Raw genomic sequence first — 26,325 nt, 5'->3', positions numbered from 1 at the left:
CATGTACCACTAATAGCCTGGTCAGCGCCACCCTTACCCAGTGACAAGGAGGATGTCATTTTCCTGGTCTCTCATTGTGGTCTGCTGTCACAATACAAGGCTCTCCTCAGTTCCATTGAGCCAACACATGATCATGGTATGGGCTCACTGGGGCAACCCCATCACCTAATACCCTTCCCCCACAATGGTGATATTGGGATCTTGGGTGACTTACACATCACGGCCATCCAGTATCTCTGAGAGAGAGAGAGAGAGTCCACCAGACAGTTTCTTACAGCCTTGCTGTCCAGAGCCCCTGAGCCGGGGAGGAAGAAGCTTTTGCACAAGAAGAAGAAGGGCTTAAAGGGGAAGCTACTCCTCCCAGCTAACTTCTCCCCATTTCCACCAGATGAGGCTGTAAAACCTCCCCCCAGTCACTAGGTGATGATTTTGAGACCTGAAAAATACTACATCCCTCCCAAAGAGGTAGACTTCCTATTTCAACATCTGCAACCCAACTCCATCATAGTAGATGCGGTTAATACATGAGGCAAGCAACATCATGGCAAGTTGACCTCATACAATCAGGATTGGAAAAGGCTAGGTCACTTTGGCAGGAAGGCATATTGGTCTGCAACATTGTAGTTTAGAGTCATGAAATACCAAGCTGTGATGCCCAAATATAATTTTATTAATTATGGGAAACTCAGTACATTTTTTCTGGAACATTTACCAGACACACAAAAGGAGCTGTTTCAGGCCATTGTCAGACAGGGTCAGTTAGTAGACAGCACTGGACGCTGCTGATACAGCGATCCGCTCAATCTCCACTGCAGGCTTCTTGGCAACACTTTTCAGGGTTGCCCAAAGAGCTGCAGATGATGATGATGAAAGATCCCCTGTTTGAAGGGCCTGAGCTCTTCGCAGAGAAGAGAGACTCTTCTCTCCACACCTTGAAGGATTCCTAGGCCACATTACCCTCCCAAAGAATCTAGTACACGGGAATGGAAGGTACAGAAGGGAAGATGTAGCGCTCAGCCACAGGACAGGTCACGACTTCCTCAGTACCCACAGTCCCAACGCTATTATGAGCTGCAATGTAAGAGGCTCGGGGTTCAGAAGCAGTCAACACCTCAACCAGTGACCTCTCAGACCACCTCTTCTAAACACTTTTGACAGGTTGATTGAGGGTCTGAACAACTATACCTCACAACATGAGCTGCCATCTACTCGGTCACACCCCTTCAGAAGTCACTGGCTCTCTTTCACAGCAGTTGGGAGATCACGTCTGACGGGTGGGTCTTGGAGATTATTTCAAAGGGTTACACCATTCAGTTCACATCCCTCCCCCAGTCCCACTCTCCTTCCCCTCCCCTCTTCGGGCACACTTCTGATGAGAACCTGCTTCACCAGGAAACAGATCATCTCTTATGCCTAAGGGCCATAGAACCAGTCCCAGTGCATCTCATGGTAAAGGGATTTTACTCCCATTATTTCCTGATTCCCAAGGCAAAGGGAGGGTGTAAGCCCGTTGTAGATCTAAGGGCATTAAACAAATATGTGAAGGTGCAAAAGTTCTAGATGGTCATTCTAGCAGCCATTATTCCAGCTCTAGAGCAAGGAGACTGGTTTTTATTCCACGATCTACAAGATTCCTACTTCCACATCCTGATATGACCACTACACAGGAGATTATTATGGTTTACTTCGGGCAGGACCATTATCAGTACAGGGTGCTCCCATTCTGCTTCTCCTCTGCACACAGGGTATCTTTCAAGGTTCTCTCCATCGTAGTGGTGCACCAGCGAACATTCAGCATTGTGATCCATAGCTAAGCAAATGCTGCCTCAGGGCTCCCTCATTTCAGAATGCTGTACAAACCACCCAGATGACCAGGCACACATTTGTTTAACTGGGTCTACAGCTCAGTTTACAGAAATCAACACTGACCTCAGTACAGCGACTGGAGTTGATCAGTGCTGGCGTCAATGCAGTACAAACAGGAGCGTTCCTCCCACTGCACAGACTCACCACCCTTACGAGTCTCAAAGAGATAGTCCAGTCCAGTCCAGTCCAGTCCAGTCCAGTCCTCAAACATTGACCTGGAAATGCTTGCAACTGCTAGGTCATATGGCAGCATGCACTTTCAACACCCCAGACACCTGGATGTTCATGAGATGTCTTCGGATGTCGATCACTTCTGTCTATTCCCCAAACAAGAACAGACTAAACAAACTATCACTAACCTCCACAGTAAAGCACTCCTTGAACTGTTGGACAGACCCATCCAATGTCCAAGCAAGTGTTCCATTCATGCAACTGACACTGACTCTAATAATAGATGCCTTCCTAATAAGCTGGGGAGCTCACCTACACAACTGCAAAGTTCAGGGCAAGTGGTCTTCCACAGAAGCAACCCTCCATAGCAGTGTTTTGGAGCTAAGGGCCATCTGGAACGTGTGTGCACGCTTTCTGCCTTTCATCAAGAACGCCTACACAAAGGTCATGATGGACAATATGACCTGTATGTTTTACATAAATCACTAGTGAGCACCAGATCTAACTCCCTCTTCATGGAAGCACTCAAACTTTGGAATTGGTGCAACTGTCACAATGTGCTTGTCTCCGCTATTTGTCTAATGGGGATACAGAACATGACAACTAACAGTCTTAATCAGAACTCTTCTCATGACCATTAATGGGAACTGAACTCAGAGGTGCTACAAGACATATTAGCGTTTGTAGAACCCTGACTATAGAGCTCTCCACTATTTACCAGAACAAGAAATGTCCTCGTTACTGCTCCAGGCCTGACCTGGGGAAACATTCACTTGGAGATGCTCTCATCCTTCCAAGACAGGGACCTCTTGTATGCCTTTCTCTCATTTCCTCATCTGTTGAAGGTTCTGTTGAAAATTCAGCAAGACAAAATGAGTTATTCTAATTGCCCCTCCTGGCCAAGTCAAGTCTGGTTCCCTTACCTGACACAGATGGCAATATGTCCTCAGGTTTGTCTTAGGCCCATTCCCCTCCTGCTCTCTCAAAGTGAGAGGCTGATCCTTCATCTCAACCTTCAGGTCTTCCGCCTTCAGGGTTGGCTCCTTATTGGTTCCAAGTTTTAGAGGTGGAATGCCCTGACGAGGTGAAAGATATGTTGCTGCACAGCCAAAAGCTGACCACTTGACGTACTTACCTACAAAAAATGGAAATGATTCCAAGTTTGGTGTCATTCTAAGCACACAGACCCAGCCTTGTTTTCTCTCCCTCTGATTTTAGACTACATTTTAGACCTCAAGATGTAAAAACTCTCACTCAGCTCCCTTAAGGTACATCTTGCTGTTATAACGGCTTTCCACTGTTAGATGGATACTTGGTGTTCGCTCACGCACTGATGTGTATGTTCCTTAAGAGCATTGGGAATCTCTTCCCAAATGTGAGACCACCCATTCCAACCTGGGACCTTACCTTAGTTTTTAGAGCTTTGACTAGACTTCCCTTTGAACCCATGGCAACCTGCTCTCTCTTTTACACACGTCCATGAAGACACCATTTCTAATGGCCATCACCTCAGCGGGGTGCATAGAAGAAATAATGGCCCTAGTGGCATGCCCACCATACTTGGTTTCTTTTAAAGACAAAGTAACTCTGAGGCTGCATCCCAAGTTTCTCCCTAAAGTTGCCTCCAGTTTCCATATGAATCAACAGATCCATCCCCCTGTTTATCCCCAAAACCACACCATGACAACAGGGAGGTGATTCTGCATATGCTAGATGTTAGAAGAGCACTAGCATTCTACTTGGACAGAACTAAGGGCTTTAGGAAATCCCCTAAGCTCTTTCTTTGGTTTGCAGAAAGATCCAAGGACTCTGTGATATTGACTCAGAGTATCCAAATGGGTCGCGAGTTGCATTAATCTCTGTTATGAAGGATACAACGTACTGCCGCTGCACAGAGTTCATACACACTCCAGAAGGTCAGTTTCTACCTCGATTGCATTCCTTAAAGATGTCCTTATCTCAGCAATCTGCAGAGCAGTGACTTGGGCTTCTGCCCACACTTCTGCAGAGCATTATGTGATTACTGGAGATTCGGTTTCTGATGCCATCTTCAGCTTCTCAGCACTCTCTGTAGTAACAGACTCCACTTCAAAGTCTCAACCCTCCATGAGGAATACTGCTGTGAAGTTACCTACAGCTAATAACCCATAGGGACACTACTCAAAGAATAAGTTACCTTGTGCAGTAATCATGGTTCTTTGAGATGTGTGTCCCTATGGGTGCTCCATAACCTGTCCTTCTCCTCCCCTCTACTTTGGAGTTCTCCCTAATAGGCTCTGCAGTAGAGAAGGAACTGAGGGGAGGTTCACCCATGCACTGCTAGGTAACCTTGAGGCAGACCATGAGGGAGGGAGGGTGCACGTGCTGGCCTCCTGGACACTGCTATTGAAGTTCTCCGATCAGCAGTGCAGGGGTGCAAGCGCACCCACAGGGACACACATCTCAAAGAACCATAATTACTGCAGAAGGTGAGTTAACTTCCTTTTTGTATTACCTGTCTATGAAGACTGCCTTTTTAGTAGCATTACCTTGGCTAGAAGAATAGGGGATATTCAGACCCTTATGGCAGGACTTCCCTGCATAGTACTTCACAAGGACAAAGTGACTGAGACTTCACTCAAGCTTCTTACCTAATGTGGTTTCTGATTTGCATCTTAATCAGATGATTCACCTACCTATCTTCTTCCTCAAGCCTCACACTACTGAAACTTAATCCCTTTGACATTTTCAAATATCTCACTATTTAGAGAGAGAAGATAGCTATTCAGGGAATCTTGACTGTTTCTAGCGTTTGCTGATAGAATGAAGGGACAACCTATGTCCACTCAAAGATTGTCAAAACTAGTCTTCAACTATGTTAATGCTAGGAGCTGGTCCATTTAGAGCCACCTGAGCAAGTTAGGGCTCATTCCATCAGAGCCCAGGCTGCCTCTGCTGCATCTCTTTGACATGTCACAATTTCAGAGATTGCAAAGCTCATACCTGGAGTTCAGTTCACACCTCCACTCAGCATGACTCCTTGGCAGAAAGCCCCAGACCTGATGCCCACTGTGACAGAGCTTTCCTGTAGTCATCATCCAGGATTCTGAGCACCCACCTCAGGACACGAGTTATTCTTGTGAGTCAATAGAAGTGGAATACTTGTGGATGTTCACTCGAAGAGGAAAGAACAATTACTTAGCCTATAATAAGTAGTAACTGGTTCTTTGATATGCTTTCTGTACATCTGTGCCACTCCCAACCATCTTTTCCCACTATTGTAGAGTTCTCGCTAATTTGGAGACTGTGTTAGTGAAGGAACTGGGAAGTGGTTATGGATGCCCTGCACTTTAAGCCCTTGGCTATGTCACATTGGAGAATGCATAGAGCATAGCCACAGCCCCCAAAGGACACTACTGCTCAGAAAACTCTGGTCTTACATACATGGGGCCTGTGCATATCACAGGTGGAATACGTGGATACAACACATCTCAAATAACTGATTACCTGTAGTGTATGTAAATGTTCTTTTTAGTGGCAGCATTTTATAAAAAGGTATGAAGCTTTAGAGTATGTCACTTTACACTGTTGAAAAGGTGTGAAAGAGTCTCACCACACTACGAGCTAGGGCCAGGATTCCCAGCTTTTGTACACATGCTTGCGTTAATTCTCATCAGCACTAGCACACTCAAAATAGTGTATGTGCAGTAGTATGGGCTGTGGCAGCAGTGGCCTGAGCTTGCTGCCCCAAGTACATACCCATCAGGGTTCAGACAGGTTTGTACTGAGGCAGCTATGCTACCGTCTGTACACTACCATTTTGAGTGTGCTAGCTCAGATGAGAGCTAATGGGAGTATGTGTATACAAGCTGGGCATCACATCCTTAGACATAGCCTTAGTGTAAATGAAAATCCAGCCTTTTATCTCCAGCTCTTATACTTCATTTTGATTTTTTTTAACTGCATTGTTCCTGGCTCGTCTCTGATTAATTTGATGATAAAACAGAGAAAAATATAACAATATAAATAATTTAAAAGTGTGTGTTTGAACAATATAATGATTGATGTTTCATTTATTTTAGGCTATCCATTCAGCACTTAGAAAGCTGGACAAAGATCTCACAACAGTGGAAGAATTTATTGAGCACTTGACTTTTTTGAGTCAAATTTCCTCAGAGTTGCCAGGGCTAGAAACTCAGTATAACACTCTTTCCCAATTGTATTGTATTGCGAGAGCCTATGACTTTATTCCAGTTGAACAGTTTGCTTTATTTCAGACCCTTACTCGCAGTCTGCATGATCTTAAATCAAGTATCCTTATTTGTGAAAAAGAAAAAAATGACAATATTATAAAATTCAGTGCAGATTTGGATGGTTATTTTGGCAACCTACAGTTTGAACTTAGGAACTTTAAGAACAAAGTAAGTTACGGCTCTGTTAAGAAAACATCTTTTCATCTTTAGAGTCAATCTGGTCTAACGGATTAAAAATGAGTTCAAGAACCAGGAACTCAAGCATTCTGATCCTAACTGTCACTCTGGCTCATATTGTGGCCTTGGGCAAATCGCTTAATACTATATCTATATCTCATTTTCCCCATATGCAATGTGTGGGTAATAATACTTATGTAGCTGACAGAGGTATTATGAGGATAATTATGTAATATTCATAAATGCCCCAGTTCAATAAAGCACTTAGGCATATCCTTAAGTCCCATTTACTATGTTTATTTGTATTGCAGTACCACCCAGAACCCAGGTCCCCGTTTTGCTAAGTGCTGTACAAACAAAAAGACTGTTCTTGGCCAAAAGAACATATACAATCTGTACATATACAGTCTTTAAGACAGACTAGGATGGACAGCTAATGGAAGTCCAAGTTGACAATGAGATACAATCATAGAACTGGAAGGGACCTCGAGAGGTCATCTAGTCCAGTCCCCTGCTCTCAAGGCATGACTAAATATTATATAAACCATCCCTGACAGGTGTTTGTCCAACCTGCTCTTTAAAATCCCCAATGATGGAGATTCCACAGCCTCCCTAGGCAATTTATTCCAGTGCTTAACCACTCTGACAATTAAAAAGTTTTTCCTAATGTCTAACCTAAACCGCCCTTGCTGCAATTTAAGCTCATTGCTTCTTTCCTATTCTCAGCGGTTAAGAAGAACAATTTTTCTCCCTCCTCCTTGTAACAGCCTTTTATGTAGTTGAAAACTGCTGTCATGTCCCCTCTCAGTCTTCTCTTCTTCAAACTAAAAAAACCCAATTTTTTCAATCTTCCCTCATAGGTCATGTTTTCTAGACCTTTAATAATTTTTGTTGCTCTTCTCTGGACTTTCTCCAGTTTGTCCACATCTTTTCTGAAATGTGATGCCCAGAACTGGACACAATACTCCAGTTGAGGCCTAATCAGCGTGGAGTAGAGCAGAAGAATTACATCTAGCGTCTGGCTTACAATACTCCTGCTAATACATCCTAGAATTATGTGGGAAGGGGGTTGGGTTGTTGTTTTTTTTTGCAACAGTGTTTCACTGTTAACTCATATTTAGCTTGTGATCCACTATGACCCCCATATCCTTTTCCACAGTACTCCTTCCTAGGCAGTCATTTCCCATTTTGTATGTGTGCAACTGATTGTTCCATCCTAAGTGGAGTATTTTGCATTTGTCCTTATTGAATTTCATCCTATTTACTTCAGACCATTTCTCCAGTTTGTCCAGATCATTTTTAATTTTAAACCTATCTTATCCTATTATTAGCATGTTAAACATTGGTCACAGCACAGCAGCTGCCTAAGAATAGTCAAGTATTTTATAGACATCAAGGCATAAGTGGATGTTAATAGACATTTAATGGAGCTTTAACGTGTGCTTAAGTACTTTGCTGAATCAGGTTGGACTTAAAACATGCTTAAAGTTAAGCACATGCTGAAGTGTTTTGCTGAATTGGGTTCAAAACATTATGGAAATATAGAGATACAACTAACGTTTTCAATTATTGTCACTAACTTCTTTTTTGGAAAATAGAAACATCTGAAAAATAAACTAGTTAATGATGCACACTATGCATGCACTTAAAGTGATATGGATGTGCACACAAGAAATGTTGGTTCAAAATTTCAACCAAATTTCTTAAAATGTTTTCTCTCTGAACATAACATACTGGTTGAGTTGCCCATGCGCTGAACACAGCTAGTGCAATACTAATGCATAAAAAAGTCATTAATAATTCTGACCGGGATGCCAGGGGGATCATGCTGAGGTTGCTGAATTAGGGCAAACTCCCAAAAATGGAGCAGACAATCTCCCAAACTGGTGGGTATTCTGATACTTAAAATCACCAAACCAGCAACAAAAATGCTATAATACCTTACTGGTTACCCAGAAACCAAAACACAGCTCCCTTAAAGCAACACAGCTTTGGACTCCCAGACAGCAAAGTCAAATATGATTAGGATCACTGAAAATCTTGTTCGTCATGTAAAAAATTACACCAATCCGAAAGGATCAGACACATTACCCACCAGATTAATGAATATCTTAGCTCTTACCCAAATACATTTTTACAGCCAGTTCTTATTAACTAAACTAAAATTTATTTAAAAAGTAGAGAGGGTATTGGTTAAAAGATCATTATGCATACAGATATGAGTAGAGAGTTCTTCGGCCAGTTTCATAGTAGAGATGGTGACCTTTAAAGTTGGCAAAGAGTTCTTTCAGAATTAGTCCATAGGTTACAGTCCAATGTTCAATATCAGGGTGATCTAGAAGGGACTGGAGACCTCTATCTTGCGACTCAAACTTCCCCTACTGGAGCTTAAGCATATCTGAGATGACAGGATCAGGGCTCTAGAGTTCTTTTTATAGTTGTCTAGTAGCTTCTTGACAGAGTGCTGTCCTTCGGTGAACAATAGGCAATTATCATAGCTTTGAAGTAGACTTCCTGTTTCCTAACCAGCACCGTAATTAGCTACATGGATTAACATATAGCAACTGCCCATCTGCCATTTACAGGTAGTTTACTACATAGTTCAAAGAGAAATTAAGACAGTGATATTACTACATTCACAGTTCATCTAAATGTTAACATCTCCTTTTCATCTCTGGATTAACAGAATACCGCCTATAGAGGGGAAGGGCAGTTATATTGTCAGCCTCTAACAATATGTTGTAATAGACTCATGCCAGTTGGGAACAGCAGAGTAGTCGAAGGGAGATATACTGGCCACTGGATAAGCAGTTTTCTGTCCCCTGAGTGACCAGAGCAGGGGCTGCTCCAGGCTAATGAGAACACCTGATTCAAATTAACCTGCTAAGAGTCAGGTGAGCCAGTTAAGCACCTGACTCTAATTAAGGCCCCTTTGATGCTATAAAAGGGCTCACTCCAGTCAGGCCAGAGGAGAGGAAGTGTGTGCGAGGAACTGGGAGCAAGAGGTGTGCAAGAAGCTGAGAGTGAGTAGGCATACTGCTGGAGGACTGAGAAGTACAAGCGTTATCAGACATCAGGAGGAAGGTCCGGCGGTGAGGACAAAGAAGGTGTTGGGAGGAGGCCATGGGGAAGTAGCCCAGGGAGTTGTAGCTGTCATACAACTGTACCAGGAGGCACTCTAGACAGCTGCAATTGGAATCCGGAGTAGAGGGCGGGCCTGGGTTCCCCCCAAACCTCCCAACTCCTGATCAAACACAGGAGGAATTGACCTGGACTGTGGAAGGTCTCTGGGCTGTTTCCTGAGCCTCAGGGTAAATCTGTGAGATGAGCAAATCTGCCAATAAGCGCAGGACCCACCAAGGTAGAGGAGGAACTTTGTGGTTTTGTGTGTTTACATATATTGTGACAATCATTATCTTCTAATATGTCTCTAAATGTTGAATTTGGGTCAATTAGCCTGCTAGTTGCTTAACCCTTTCTGGCATAATGTCAGAATAATAAAAATAAATAAATAAATATAAGACTTACATATACTGCTTTCTTCCTCTAGTAAGTGTAGATTTTTGATAGATTGCATGTGCATGCAGCAGAACAAACAATAACTAAATGATGTGGTAAAAGGTAGAAATTCATAAAGAATTGAATGCTTTTTCAGATATTTGATTTTGCAAATATTTAAAAAGTTTTATATGAGTACTGTAATTGGTTACTAATATTAGGCTCTGTACTTTGACATTCTTAGAACACATTTTAACACATTTTTATGTCACATAGGTGAGAAATCCAGTTCTCCTCCTTAGCAAAACATTGCCTAAGACAGCTAAAGAGATGATCCAAAGTCTTGTGGAAGAAGCTGCAGTTATTTCTAACAAATCCAGAAGTTATGCAAATTACCAGGATCTCTTTGACAGTTCCATTGCTGACATGAGGTCATTATCATTGGAAAGGATGTCACAGAAGAGTCAAGTTGGAGACTCAAGTTCTCGGAGAGTGAATAAAGAGCTCTCTGTAATTGAAAGTGAATTATCTTTGCGAAAACTCTTGTGGGACTTACTAGAGGAATGGGGGAAGCTTTCTTTTAGGTGGAAACATACACTTTTTGAGAACGTTGATGTAGATTTAATACAAAAGGATGTTAGCAGATTTATGCAGACAATACAGATTCTAGAAAAAGGTAAAAATATTAAAATCGCTAGTTGTTTGAGGCTTATAGCCATTCATCAATGTACTGAGGGAAACAAAATATTTAGAAATTATGGGCTAGATCCTTAACTGGTGTAAATTAGAATAATTCCAGTTATTTTAATAGGTCTGCAATGATTTTCACCACTGTTTCCTTATTCTACAAAATCAAATTATGAGACGCAGAGACGTTTAATTGGTGGTGCACTCATGGTAACTTTAAACTTAAAGAATATTCCTGGTGGTTCCCCTTTGGTGTGGGATAAAGAGGGGTTTGGACTTCTTCAAATCGTAGAACATGAGGCTATTGATATCCAAATTATTCAAAAAGCCATGACCATTTGAATAAAATAAAATTATAAAACTATAGATATGTTTCATTATTGTATTTTAATATATTCTTATAAGTGGTGCCAATGGAAAAAATAATATGATAATGGAGCACAGTAAGTAAGATGCTAAAGAAAAATAATTAGAGAAATATCTTGTTATATATACTTAATAGTAATGTTGTATCTGCTTACGCAGATTGAAATAAGTCTGATATATTGCAAACATTTTATATTTTCCAAGGTTTACCAGAAAATAATATTATAATAGGTCTGAAGCAGTCACTAATGGATTTTAAAGAAGGCCTATCTGTGATTGTGTTTTTAAGAAGTCCATATCTTCAACCAAGGCATTGGAAGGCTATACAGTATATTATTGGGCAATCCATTTCTTGGGATAAAAAGTTTACCCTGGAGGATGTTCTGCAACTCAATGTAAATATATGTTGCATTATTTATACCTGGCTCAGGAAATGATTTTAACATTTTTGTTGTAAAATGTGGTTATAATTAGTTTATTACAGCTGTACTTCTGATTAAAGTTTTACAATTAGCTTTTAAATATATAGTCCAGTCTACAGCTGCTACTACTCCATTTCTGCAGCTTTAATAGTGATATTGTATATTTTGGAGAAATTTATACTCCAGTTATTTAGTAAAATATCTGTATTATCACTTGTTTATCTATTGTTCAACCCCGCGTAATACAGTTTTCTACTTTAGTTGTTTCAGTACAAGAAAGAAATCACTGATGTATCAGTAACAGCAACCAATGAAGCTACCCTTGAAATAATGCTGAATAAGATAATTAACCTTTGGAATAAAACTAATTTCCATTTGTCTCCTCACCACTCTGAAACTTCTACTTTCATGATTATTTCATCTGCTGAAGATATAATGGCTCAGTTAGAAGAATCTCAAGTAATAATTTCAACAATTAAGGGTTCTTGCTATGTTGGGCCAATTAAGGTAAAGATTACTTGTGACATTTGTGTATGTTTGGAGAATAAAGTTTGCGGAAAACCTGTGCAAGTGGTGTACAACTAAAATAAATAGTATCTTTGATGTTTACTTTCTTTTTACTTTCAAAGCTTGGCAGTAAACCTTTTCTAAAGGTATGCATTACTGTATGCGTGTCGTTGTAAATAGTTGCAGAGCTTCTAGTTAGGAGGGTCTTCATAGAACTTCTCAGAAGTTCCGTCTCCACAAGACCATTAGCAGCATTTGCACTGCAGTTACTGTATACTGTATGTGATTTATTTGATTAACTTTTTGGCAGTTTTTCTACTCAGCAGCGATTAGTTCTGATTAGATTTATTTTTGTTATTAAACACTTGCTTTTTGGTAGCACTGCTGAATATGTGGTTACTTTTCAACCCTGTCCAAGGTACAAGAGAAGCTAGATCTTTCCACAGCATAGATCAGCAGGAAAAAGAGTGGGAGCAGAGCATTTAGTTTCTAAAGCATCCAATTCCTCCTTAGCATTCTGTCCAGACTTCCATGACTTATACGTGAGTTTGTCTAATTACAATGATTTGAAAAGGCAGGCACTATATTTGGATGCATCTAACTTTGTGTGCAACTATAGTTAAACCATACAAATGATACGCGCTCTTTTCAAAGATCATTTAGTGCTCTACTTTAGTAACACTTTTTCAGCATTATTGAGCTATACTTAAATGTAAGTTTTCTGCAGTGAGCTTTTGCTAATTATAATGAGAATTGAAGAGGGGATTGAAATGAGGAAAGGTGAGCTAGGTTGGGGGCAGGGCATTCCATACATGGAAAAATGTACAGATGGAAGTAGTAGGAAATGAACAAGGCATGGAATCACTGGGACAAGGAGGAATGAGGTAAAAGTGGTCAGAGACATAGGCCAGAGTGGAGTTGTGCACTTGAAGATGAGAATAAGAAATTTTGGTGGTCAAGGGTGAATCAGTGGAATGATTCAAATGTGAAGTATGGTAACATGGCTAGATTGATGTGGAAGGAAGATTGCCACTAACATATGTTTTGGATGGACTGAAGGGAGTCAATGTAGATGTCGCAGAGGCTTAAGAAGGTGGTTATAATAATCAGTATGCACAATGAGGGCATGAATGAGTGTTGTAGCTGTCAGGCAGAGAGAAAGGGATTGATTTGTAGTGTGCTGTGAAGGAAGGGAAAAAAAAAGATTTAGACATGGCCAAAATGCATGGGAAGGAAAAAGGAGTTAAAATGGCCCCAGGGTTTGAGCCTGGGTGATTGGGACGATGGTGGTGTTGATAACACAACCAAAAAAGTGGATGGGGGTGGGAAATTGTGACTTAGGAGGATAGATTTTAGCCGTGGTAAGCTTATATTGTACCAAGATCTTCAGGAGGATATGCTGGAAAGATCAGTTGGGTTGTGGGACTGGAGAGAAAAGGGACATAAGTGTGGAAAAGGAGACTTGTTCATTAGGATAAAGATGCTGAAGCTGTAAGAGTGGATGAGGTTACCCAGGTATAGTGAAAGAAGAAAAAAGGACAAAGAAAAAGCCCCATATGACTTCCGTAAAGAGGGGTGTCAAGTATAATTCCCAAATCTGGACCTTAGCGTCCAGGATATGGGTACTAGCATAAAGTCCTCTAAGCTTAATTACCAGCTTAGATTCTGTAGCGCTGCCACCAATCAGGAATTTTTAGGGCCTGATACCCTCTGATCTCCCCAAAACCTTCCCAGGGAATCCCAAGACCCAGATTCCTTGAGTCTCTCAACAACAAAGGGAAATAAACCATTCCCTCCCACCTCTTTACCTCCCCCCAGATCTTTCCTGCCTGGGTACACTAGGAGATACCGTGAATCAATTCCTTGAAACACAACACAGAGAGATCAAGTTTCTCTCTGCCCCTCACCCAGAGGCAATACAAATTTACCTTTCCTCCTTGCTTCCCACCAATTCCCTGGTATATACAGACTCAATTTCTTTGAGCCTTAATTAGGAGAGAAAAATCAACAGGTCTTACAAGCAAAACTTTTAATAAAAAAGAAAAAAAGTAAAAGGTTTATCTCTGCACTTTAGATGGTAAACAGTTACAGGGTCTTTCAACTTATAAACAATAGAAAGAAACTTTCTCCAGCAGAAACAGAATTTAAGCTACTTCCAGCAAGTACACATATGCAAATGGAAAAAAAATTAAAAGACTGTGAACACCTTTTCTTACTTACAATTCTGAATAGATAAGAGACTGTATCAGTGAGATTGGCAGAAACCTGGTTGCACCTCTAGCCCCATCCAGGACCCAGAGAGAACAAAGCCAAACCCAAAACCCACAAACAAAGGCTTCCCTCCACGAGATTTGAAAGTATCTTGTCTCCTGATTGGTCCTCTGGTCAGGTGTTTGCAGGTCACTGTTTGTTAACTCTTTATAACCAGTGGATTCTGGGAAACTTTCACGAGAGAGTGCATCAGCTACTTCGTTAGAAGCTTCTGAAATGTGTTGAATTTTAAAATTAAAATCTTGGAGAGCTAAACTCCATCGAAGCAGTTTTTTGTTGTTTCCCTTGGCAGTATGAAGCCACTTTAGCGCAGCATGGTCAGTTTGTAGATGGAACCGCCGTCCCCAAACGTATAGGCATAGCTTTTCCAGGGCGTACACAATGGCGTAGCATTTCTTTTCACTGACTGACCAGTGCCTTTCCCTCTCAGACAGTTTTTTGCTGAGAAACACGACAGGATGGAAGTTGTGATCTGGTCCTTCCTGCATGAGAACTGCTCCTATACCACGCTCAGATGCATCTGTGGTTACTAGGAATGGCTTGTCAAAGTCCGGGGCCCTGAGCACAGGGTCAGACATGAGTGTCGCCTTAAGCTGGGTAAAGGCCTTCTGACACTTATTAGTCCACTTGACTGCATTCGGCTGGGTCTTTTTGGTTAGGTCGGTTAGTGGGGCAGCGATTTGGCTGTAGTGTGGTACAAATTGCCTGTAGTATCCGGCCAAGCCTAAGAAGGATTGGACCTGTTTCTTTGACTTTGGGACAGGCCACTTTTGAATAGCATCCACCTTGGCCTGTAGGGGGTTTATGGTTCCTCAACCCACCTGGTGTCCCAGGTAAGTCACTCCGTTTTGTTCTAATTGACACTTTTTGGCCTTAACCATTAGTCCTGCCTGTCTGATGTGTTTAAAGACCTTTTTCAGGTGTTCTAGGTGTTCGGGCCAGGAGTCAGAAAAAATGGCCACATTATTGAGGTAGGCAACTGCATATTCGCCCACTTCTGCTAGTAGACCATCTGCCAGCCTTTGGAAGGTGGCGGGTGCATTTCGCAGCCCGAAAGGAAGCACATTAAATTCATACATCCCTGCACGAGTGATGAATGCTGACCTCTCTTTGGCAGGTTCATTTAGCGGTATTTGCCAGTACCCCTTGGTTAAGTCTATTGTAGAGATGAACTGGGCACATCCCAACTTTTCCAATAGCTTATTGGTGCGTGGCATTGGATAGTTGTCTGGACGAGTTACCGCATTTAGCTTATGGTAGTTCATGCAAAAGCGTATTTCCCCATCTGGTTTGGGTACCAGAACCACTGGAGATGCCCATGCACTGGTAGATGAGCGGATTATACCCATCTGTAGCATGTTTTGGATCTCCCGTTCTATAGCAGCTTGGGCATGAGGACACACTCGGTAGGGTGGTCGTCTAATGGGGTGAGTATTACCTGTGTCAGTGGAGTGGTATGCCCATTCAGTTCGTCCTGGGGTGGCTGAGAAGAATGGGGCGAAGCTAGTGCACACCTCCTTGATTTGTTGCCGCTGCAGACTTTCCAGGGTGGTTGAGAGGTTCACCTCTTCCACGCCACCGTCTTTTTTCCCTTCGTAGTAGACACCGTTAGGCCACTCAGCGTCATCTCCTTCCTGGACTGTAAACTGACAAACCTGTAAGTCTCTGGAATAAAAGGGCTTGAGAGAATTAACATGGTACACTCTGGGCTTTAGGGAAGAATTGGGAAAGGCTATGAGGTAATTAACAGCTCCCAGGCGCTCTTGGACCGTGAATGGCCCTTCCCATGATGCTTCCATCTTATGGGCCTGTTGCGCCTTCAAGACCATTACCTGGTCTCCTACCTTGAAGGAACGCTCTCTGGTATGTCTGTCATACCAGGCCTTTTGCTCTTTTTGAGCATCCTTTAGGTTTTCTTTAGCAAGGGCTAAAGAGTGTTGGAGGGTGTTTTGTAGGTTGCTTACAAAGTCCAGAATGTTAGTCCCTGGAGAAGGCGTAAACCCCTCCCATTGCTGCTTTACCAACTGTAATGGCCCCTTAACCTCGTGGCCATACACAGGTTCAAACAGTGAAAACCCTAAACTGGGATGTGGTACAGCCCTGTAGGCAAAAAGTAACTGCTGCAACACTAGGTCCCAGTCATTGGAGTGTTCATTGACGAATTTACGTATTATGGCCCCCCAAGTTCCATTAAACCTTTCCACCAGGCCATTGGTTTGATTATGGGGTGGCAACCAAGTGGTTCACCCCATGAGTTTCCCACAGTTCTTTCATGGTCCCTGCCAGGAAATTAGATCCTGAATCTGTAAGGATGTCGGAGGGCCAACCTACCCTGGCAAAAATGTCTGTTAGAGCCAGGCACACAGCTTTAGCTCTGGTGTTGCCTAGAGCTACTGCTTCCGGCCATCGGGTAGCAAAGTCCACGAAAGTCAGTACGTACTGCTTTCCTCTGGGTGTCTTTTTTGGGAAAGGACCCAGAATATCCACAGCTACTCGCTGAAATGGGACCTCAATTTTGGGGAGTGGTTGGAGAGGGGCCTTGACCTGGTCTTGGGGTTTTCCCACTCTTTGGCACACCTCACAAGACCGGACATACCTGGCAACATCCTTGCCCATCCCCTCCCAGTGGAAGGACTTCCCCAACCGGTCCTTGGTTCTGTTCACCCCAGCATGGCCACTGGGATGATCATGGGCTAAACTTAAGAGCTTCCCCCGGTACCTAGTTGGAACCACCAACTGTTTTTGTGGATGCCAGTCTTCCTGGTGTCCACCAGAAAGAGTCTCCTTGTATAAAAGTCCTTGTTCTACAACAAACCGGGATTGATTAGAAGAGCTGAGAGGCGGTGGAGTGCTCTGTGCCGCCGCCCAAGCTTTCTGAAGGCTGTCATCTTCCTGCTCAGTCTGGAACTGTTCCCTTGAAGCTGGAGACACCAGTTCTCCCTTAGACTGTGGACTTGGGCTTGGTCCCTCTGGAAGCGATGTAGGTGATGGGGTTGTTTCCGTTGCTGGTGAACCGCTCTCCGCTGGTGCACCAGGCGGTATTTCAGGCTCTGGCTGAGCCTCTTGGGTATGGTTGTCTGCTGCTTCTGCCAGTTCAGGCTCGCTGGTGCTCTCTGGCATTGGGGTTGAAGATGGATTTGCAAGCACTGTCGTCAGTGCTGGCACCGGTTCTGGTGCTGGCTGCTTTTCCAGTTCCTGGTCTGGGGCTGGAAGCACTGTGGCTGTTTCCGTTGTTGGCATGGGATCCGGGTCCACTACCTCTGTCTGGTTCTCTTGTAACACAGACGGGGCCTCTGCGGACGGCTCAGGAACAGGAATGGGTCTGGAAGCTTGCCTGGTTTGGCTACATATAACCATTCCCACTCTCTCGGCCTGCTTCACCTGGTTGGCCAAATCTTCCCCCAGTAGCATGGGGATGGAATAATTGTCATAGACTGCAAAAGTCCACATTCCTGACCAGCCTTTGTACTGGACAGGCAGTTCAGCTGTAGGCAAGTCTACAGCTTGTGACATGAAGGGGTACATTGTCACTTGGGCCTTTGGGTTGACGAATTTGGGGTCGACGAAGGATTGGTGGATAGCTGACACTTGTGCCCCCGTGTCTCTCCACGCAGTAACTTTCTTTCCGCCCACTCTCAAAATTTCCCTTCGCTCCAAGGGTATTTGAGAGGCATCTGGGCATGGGGATCTTTGGTGTGATGGTGGTATAATGAACTGCACTCGGTTGGGGTTCTTTGGGCAGTTGGCCTTTATATGTCCCGGTTCATTACACTTAAAGCATCTTCCAGCTGACTGGTCACTGGCTCGAGGTGGGTTACTGGAGAATGGTGAGGTGGAAGAATAGGGCGTCTGTGGCTTTTCTTGGGTTGTCAGTGGGGTCTTGTGCTGCCCTTGGTTATAGGGTTTATTGTCGGTGTGCCCCCTGGGGTATTCGCTCCCCTTGACAGCAGGTTTTTTCTTTTCTGCCACTTCCATCCATTTGGCTCCAATCTTCCCCGCCTCGATTACCGTTTTGGGCTTTCCATCTAGTATGTACCTTTCTGTTTCCTCAGGAACACCATCTAAGAACTGCTCCAGTTGGATCAGGAGGTGCAGCTCGTCCAAATTGTTAACCTTTGTTCCTGATATCCAGGCTTCATAATTCTTTGCAATGTGGTAGGCGTGTCGAGGGAATGACGCATCTGGTTTCCATTTTAGGGCTCTGAACCGCCGACGGGCATGTTCAGGTGTTATCCCCATTCGGTATCTGGCCTTGGTTGGAAAAAGTTTATAATCGTTCATTTTCTCCTTAGGCATTTCAGCTGCCACCTCTGCTAAGGGTCCACTGAGCAGTGGCCTCAATTCTACCATGTACTGGTCTTCAGAGATGCTGTATCCAAGGCAGGCTCTTTCAAAATTTTCTAAGAAGGCCTCAGTGTCATCACCTGCCTTATAGGTGGGAAATTTTTTGGGATGTGGAACAACAACTTGAGACGGGTTGTTAGGATTGGCTGGGTTCTGTTGCTTAGCCTTTTCTAATTTCAGGGCCTGCTGGTAGGTCTCCCTCTGGAGTTCCAGCTGTCTTTGGTGGTCTGCATCTTTGGCTGCTTGCTCCCTTTGGTAGGCTGCCTCTCTGTCTTCTTGTTCTCTTTTGTGGGCCGCCTCTCTTTCTCTTTCTCTTAGCTCCATCTCTTTTTGTTTTATTTCTAGTTCTTGTATTTTTTTTCCATATCTCGCTTGTGCTCTGCGTCTTTGATTTGTTCCTCTGCCTCCAGTCTCACTCGCTCCTGTTTCAGGGCATCCTTGGTAGTCATGGTTCCTGCTTTCTTGGGCTGGGGTGCCCTCTGCGGGTTTACTGTCTGAATTACTGTTCCTCTGCTGCCTGCTCTGTTGCTAAGCAACAGAATCTTTCTAACAAGCCTTCCTGAATAAAACTAGAACAAAAGGGAAACCTTCATTTGCATGTGTGTTCTGCTGGTGTAGTTGACTCACAGCTGGAGTTCTATTGTCTAGCAAAAGACCGCTGTTAAACTTAATGGCCCTTGCCTGAGGCCATATCTATGCACAGCCAGACTGAAGCAAGGAAAAAAATTCTCTGGTTGCAGTTTAAAAAAATAACCCCCTTCCCTCTGCTTATAAGCAGCTAGCAGAGAAGCAAATTAATAATCTTACTGGCTTTTGGATTCTTATCTTTCCCACATGCTGCCAACATGTCAAGTATAATTCCCAAATCTGGACCTTAGTGTCCGGGATATGGGTACTAGCATAAAGTCCTCTAAACTTAATTATCAGCTTAGATTCTGTAGTGCTGCCATCAATCAGGAATTCTTAGGGCCTGATACACTCTGGTCCCCCCAAAACCTTCCCAGGGGACCCCAAGACCCAGATTCCTTGAGTCTCACAACAAAGGGAAATAAACCATTCCCTCCCACCTCTTTACCTCCTCCCAGATCTTTCCTGCCTGGGTACACTAGGAGATACCGTGAATCAATTCCTTGAAACACAACACAGAGAGATCAAGTTTCTCTCTGCCCCTCACCCAGAGGCAATACAAATTTACCTTTCCCTCCTTGCTTCCCACCAATTCCCTGATATATACAGACTCAATTTCTTTGAGCCTTAATTAGGAGAGAAAAATCAACAGGTCTTACAAGCAAAACTTTTAATAAAAAAGTAAAAGGTTTATCTCTGCACTTTAGATGGTAAACAGTTACAGGGTCTTTCAACTTATAAACAATAGAAAGAAACTTTCTCCAGCAGAAACAGAATTTAAGCTACTTCCAGCAAGTACACATATGCAAATGGAAAAAAAATTAAAAGACTGTGACCGCCTTTTCTTACTTACAATTCTGAATAGATAAGAGACTGTATCAGGCCACGTCCACACTACAGAGTAAAATTGAAATTAATAAAATCGATTTTATAAAACAGGTTTTATAAAATCGATTTTACGCATGCACACTCAGGCCACGTCCAGACTAGGGCATTAAAATCGATTTTAGATACGCAACTTCAGCTACATGAATAACGTAGCTGAAGTCGAATTTCTAAAATCGAGGTACTCACCCGTCCAGACGGCGCGGCATCGATGTCCGCGGCTCTCCGTGTCGATTCCGGAACTCCGTTCGGGTTGATGGAGTTCCGGAATCGATGTAAGCGAGCTCGGGGATCGATACATCGCGTCCAGACTAGACGCGATACATCGATCCCCGAGCAATCGATTTTAACCCGCCGATGCCGCGGGTTAGTCTGGACATGCGCTAGGGCACATTACTTCGGTGGTGTGCATCCATGGTCCCAGGCTACCATCGATTTCCGGAGCGGTGCACTCTGGGTAGCCCAGTAAAAGAATGGGACCAATAACTTCGATTTCCGTCCACACTAACCCTAAATAGATTTAGTAATATCGATTTTAGGGTTACTCCTCTCGTTGAGCAGGAGTACAGAAATCGATTTTAAGACCCCTTAAAATTGATTTTAAGAGCCTTGTAGTGTGGACGGGTACAGTGTTAAATCAATTTAACGCTGTTTAAATCGATTTAACGCTGTAGTGTGGACCAGGCCTCAGTGAGATTGGCAGAAACCTGGTTGTACCTCTAGCCCCATCCAGGACCCAGAGAGAACAAAGCCAAACCCAAAACTCACAAACAAAGGCTTCCCTCCACGAGATTTGAAAGTATCTTGTCTCCTGATTGGTCCTCTGGTCAAGTGTTTGCAGGTCAGTGTTTGTTAACCCTTTATAGGTGAAAGAGACATTAACCCTTAGCTATCTGTTTATGACAAGGGGAAGAAAGGAAAAAAGAGTAATCATCAAAGGAGTCTCAAATGCTAAAATGGTGCAGTAATGGACACAGAATAGCAGACTACATAAGACTAGCATCCTGAAGTTTTTAACTCAGTCCTGTCTTCAAGTCCATGAGAGTTTGAGTAAGGATTTTGTCCCATAGTATTTTGCAGTGTGCATGAATTATAGAGCTAAAATCTGAATTGTGTGCAGAGTGCTTATCAAATCATGGCCTTTGTAAAGTAATTAATCATATGTATGAAACAAATTAAGATGAATATATGCAAATTCAGTTGACATTATGATGTTTTGTAATCTATTTTTTCACTTTTTCTGCCATCAAATAGGTCCTCAGCAATACAGATTATTTTGGCTTCTTTTAATTATACAATTCTTGCTCTTACATCTCAAATGTGACATTTTATATCACATTTTTAGTTATTTTTAAGGAGTCCAATTATTTATATAGCTGGATGTGATTTATAGTTTTGAGTCTCAGCCCAGGTTGCAACTGTAAATAGCTTTAATTTATGGCTCCTAGAACTAACTGACTTATTGTTAAAAAGATACAGAGCTGGGTATTGCAGCTGTATCAGTATATCAAAAAGAAACCAGATATAGTAACTAGGTCTTCTTCGGATCATCTTGCAAAATTCTGCTTGCCCTTTATTTAAAGCAAATATGAACATGTGTATATTTGTTAAGTTTGTAGAAATAGGTTTACGGAATTTCCCTTACTGTTCTATTGGCTTCAGTGAACGCTAACTAACAATGAGGTTAATTTATGAGCAAGGAAAGCAGGATTCAGCTCCATAATTTATACCACTACAAATACAGTTAAATTTTAATTCATGCCAGTGCCCTGAAATGAAAAGATTTCCAGCTGAGTGATAGCTATTTTCTTCATACTCTTATGTATTATTATTATTATTATTATTATTTATTGAAACATAATATAAAACAAACTTATGACATATCTTAGTAAGCCTTTTTCAGATACAAATAATTAACTCCTAAGCAAGTTTTTTGTCACATTATATGAAAGTGTGGAAACTTTATATTTAGTACTATGCTATAGTCTGCTTAAAACTCCATCAAAATTTTGTTTTGGAGTCCTTAGGTAACATATCTTGCAGAAGTAAGAATTTCCACCAAGCTTAGATTTTACTTTATATTATTCTATTTTTTTGGTAGAACCTTGTAGATGCATGGGATCATAAGTTAAATCTCTTCTCTCGCACCCTGGAGGAATGGTTGACTTGCCAAAGGAATTGGATTTACCTGGAACCAATCTTTCATGCTCCAGAAATACAAAGGTATATATGAATGCATATCACAGTATCTCAGGGCAAAGTGATCTTAGCAGATCAGAAGAACTGAACCTCAAGTATGTTCAAGCATTTAAGAAATAGTGGCTAATTTTTAAGGGAGGATACCATGGTGATTCATGAGACAAAAAACACAGATGAGTGGATAGCTAGATTGTGATATGATGAAGTGTAACATTCCAGGATGGGGCACAATGCTAGGGAGATTCAGTAGTACTGGCACACTAAATGTCAGGGAGCTCTATTTTATAAAAATCAACCAAGATATAAATAGCTTGAAAAGAAAAGTTAAAAGATTTTGCCCTTTTCTCTATTCAGAATTGTACCAATTTAAAAAAAATGTGATTTTTGAACTGATTCAATTAATCTACTGCACACCCTGTGTACTTATTCTTTTAATTAGCTTAATTGGATATCAAGGTATACTAAACTGACATAAACCAGGTTTAAATTGAAATAAGAGTGTTCATACATGGTTTTGCACCAGTTTAACTCAGATGTCTATAAAATGCAGTTTTAAAAGCTAAGGCTTAAGAGGCTAGATTACATGCCCTCTTCAGTAAAACAATACTGCAGTCTATTTTTAATTACCGTAGCCTTTATCTTGTCTTTGTATGATTATTTTTTATTTTTAGCTAGCTTCCAGGTATGGGGATGAGTGAAGCAATTTGTGATACAACATGGCCAGAGGGCAGCAGGAGAGGGTTAGAAGGGAGCCTTATTCCCTTTAAGGGGAAAAAAGTTTGCTATACATTAACTAGAGCACCTGAAGCCAGTTAGAGCACCTGAAGCCAATTAGAGCACCTGCAGTCAGTCACATGGTAAAAACCCATGCTTCAATCAGACAGTGTGGGAGTGGGAGCAGGAGCAGAAAGGATTGGTGTTGGAGCAGAGAACAGTTTGGAGGAGTTGGAGCAGAAAGAATTGGTGTTGGAGTAGAGAACAGTTTGGAGAAGTGCTGTGGTGAGCTAAGAAGCCCTAGACTCTAGGTAAGGGTCCCCTGGCTTGTGCAGAGGGAGGGCAGGAGGCCACCCACAAGCTGAAGGGCAGGAGAGGGAAGTAGTCCAGGGGAAAGAACCATCAGTTCAAGTGGTTCACCGCTGTCCTCAGGGCCCCTGGGCTGGGACCTGGAGTAGAGGACGGGCCCAGATCCCTCCCTCTCCACTCCCCTCCTCTAGAACACTAGGGCAATTAATATTCCAATTTAGGGGCAAGAAATGGTGCCCTGAACACCTCCCCCCCCCCAAAGAAGAGAGAGCATGAGACCCATCATAATAGTGCAGGCAATTTGCCACAAATTACATGAAGAGAAAAAAACTAGGTTACTTCCTGTTTACTAGAATTTTCTGAATATTTTTTTCACCCAAATCCACATTCATCTTTCTCGCCATAGTATCTTCTCTTCTCTTGGTCAGGAATTCAGGGGATATGTTGGCTGTGCATCTTATTATAGAAGTTTTGACAGTGATTAGTGCACATTCAGGCACTCAGATACTATTGTAAGAGAGACATATGTGCCTAAATAGATAGATCGACTGATTAACCTGTGATGAGGCATGCTATCCTGACTCTGTGTGGCTCAACATGCGGTTCCAAAATTTGAGTTTGTGGAAGCAGTATAAAGGCTGTAGGGAAAATAAATTGACAAAATTCAGAATTAGATATATTTGAATGCTGCATTCTATAAATTGGTCTCTAATATGATCTGTGATTTAAATAGGCAGTTGCCAGCAGAAGCAAGTATTTTCTCTCAAGTCAATAACAAATGGAAAGAGATAATGGCGTGTACAGAGGATAACCCAAATGCTCTTAGGGCAGCCACAACTGCAGGAGTCCTTGAGATGCTGCAGACCAACAATGCACATCTTGAAAAAATACAGAAGTCTCTTGAGGTAAAACCACACCTGATCTCCCTACTTCCAGCACTGTTCCCTATCCACTAAACCATGCTGCAAACCAGTGCTTTTTCCTTAGTAAAACTTTGTGATAAAAAAACTAAACAAATAGTATAAGAATCTGTAATTAATTGTGGGTTTGAATGAGATATTTGGAAATAACAACCTAAACATACCATGTTCAAAGAACAAACATCTTGAACATATCTTTGGACATGACTCTCTACAGATACATTTGTATCCCTTCAAAATAAAAGTCTAATGAAGTCATAAATCACTTATGAGCGTTAACTAAGCTTCAGTTTATATCTATATAGTAGTAAAAGGTAAAATCCCTTTAAAAGTCTCACTAATGAAGTAAACCCAGATTTGACTGTACACAGAAATGCTAGATAATGTGTAGTGCTTACAAGGTCATATGTAAGACTGGGCTGTATTTTGCAATTACAGTCAGAGTTCAAACTCTGGTTTTTGTATGAAAAAGTTTGTCTGCTTCAAATTTTCAGCACATAAGTTTTGAGTAAAGTCTGCATTTTCAGAGGATTTTCAAACAAATCCATGTATTTGTTTCTGAGTTCTAAGTTAAAATTGGCATTAAAAAGTTGACATTTTAAGTCTTGCAATTTTCTGGGCTTCTGTAGCTTAAAAACAGTACAGTAGAAACTCAGAAACTGATACATAATTGGCATTTGGGCGGTCTCTCTATAGTTGCATAATTATTAATAAAGAAAAAAATTTAGTATTACTTGTTGTAACTGAAACTTTTTGTGCAACAGTTAGCTAGCAGAGAAAATGTCTTATGTTGGCTTCTTCCATTGTCTGATGTGTTATGCAGAAGCCCTTCTGGTTGGCTCAGGAAAGCAATACAACACTGACTCTTGTCCCCAGATCTGCCATCCCTACTGGGGCAGAACAGAAGTTGTAGTGTGTTGTCTATGTTGCATGGTGGTTGTTCTGTAGTGAGATGTGTGACTCTTTTTGGAAGGGTGAGGGTATGTAATTTTAGGTGCCCTAACTTTGCATTTCCTCACTTATGTGATCTTGTATTAAGATTGGTGTGTACATAAAATTCCTAACTGTATTTTTTGCATCAGTGATGAGGCAAATCTGTGCCTTGGCAGTAAAATTTATACAGGTCTGCTCCTTGAGGAAGGGTTGGGTTTACTGTCTGCGTGATGAGAAGGCTGGGAGAGGGTAACAGACAGAGGATCCATCTCTGCATGGATCTCTAACCTGTTGCAGGGACAAATAAGGTAGGCTTCAGCCCAGCACTCTGCCAGGCTAGTTGGCTTGGGTGCTGGCATGAGGCTATGGCCTGATTTACACAATAGCTACATGCTTTATGTTGACTCTGAATAGGATGAATGATGTAAAGCCATGACATTTTGCCAAAAATGACAGCCATCAAGATTATATACCATCTGAAGGAGCTGGACCTGCAGTTCATAGAAAATAAGTTGCAGTTAAGTAGTAAATTACGATCCAAGTGCATGTTTTTTTCATTTACATGCAGTTTTTTTACTCAATGGCTAATAATAGAATCATAGGGTTAGAAAGGACCACAAAGATCATCTAGTCTAACCCCCTGCCAAGATGCAGGATTTGTTGTGTCTAAACTATCCAAGACAGATGGCTATGCAGTCTCCTCTTGAAAATCTCCAGTGAAAAATCTTCAACAACCTCCTGAGGCAATCTGTTCCATTATCCTACTGTTCTTACAGTTAGGAATTTTTTCCTGAGATTTAATCTAAATCTGCTATGCTGTAGTTTGAACCCATTGCCTCTTGTTCTGCCTCTGTGGCAAAAGAGAACAATTTTTCTTCATCTTTTTTATGGCAGCCTGCAGCGAGGCGGTGTGGGTCCTCTCCCCCTCAGGGAGGGTCGAGCCCCGTCAGTCATCCACGGGGGCAGGGTCGCGGAGCGGAAGTCCCGCCCCTCAAAGGGTCAGGTGGTGACCCAGAAGAATAAAAGCCGGGCCCTAGCCTTCAGTTGCGACTCGGCCTTCGGCAGGAGCAGACGTGCCTGCTGCTGCTCGTGCCTGGGAGGCTGCCCGAGCCAGAGGCCAAGACCAGGAGCCGCCAGAGCTGCCTCGCCCCTACTATGACGAGGAGCCGCCAGAGCTGCCTCGCCCCTACTATGACG

At 42.4% G+C, this 26,325-nt stretch overlaps 1 protein-coding gene across 1 annotated transcript in view; it reads left to right on the top strand.

Moving 5' to 3' along the window:
- The window catches only part of DNAH14 (dynein axonemal heavy chain 14), a 496,436-nt gene that overhangs the window by 126,505 nt on the left and 343,606 nt on the right, over positions 1-26,325 (top strand). Inside the window, 7 exon segments of the mRNA XM_030558364.1 lie at positions 6,099-6,437; positions 10,221-10,396; positions 10,427-10,620; positions 11,202-11,392; positions 11,681-11,926; positions 22,155-22,276; positions 24,009-24,180. Of these exon segments, the coding sequence (XP_030414224.1) occupies positions 6,099-6,437; positions 10,221-10,396; positions 10,427-10,620; positions 11,202-11,392; positions 11,681-11,926; positions 22,155-22,276; positions 24,009-24,180 (1,440 nt within the window).

Source organism: Gopherus evgoodei, chromosome 3 (assembly GCF_007399415.2).
Source record: "Gopherus evgoodei ecotype Sinaloan lineage chromosome 3, rGopEvg1_v1.p, whole genome shotgun sequence".
Classification (NCBI taxonomy): domain Eukaryota; kingdom Metazoa; phylum Chordata; order Testudines; family Testudinidae; genus Gopherus; species Gopherus evgoodei.
This window is presented reverse-complemented; position numbering and strand designations above follow the sequence as displayed.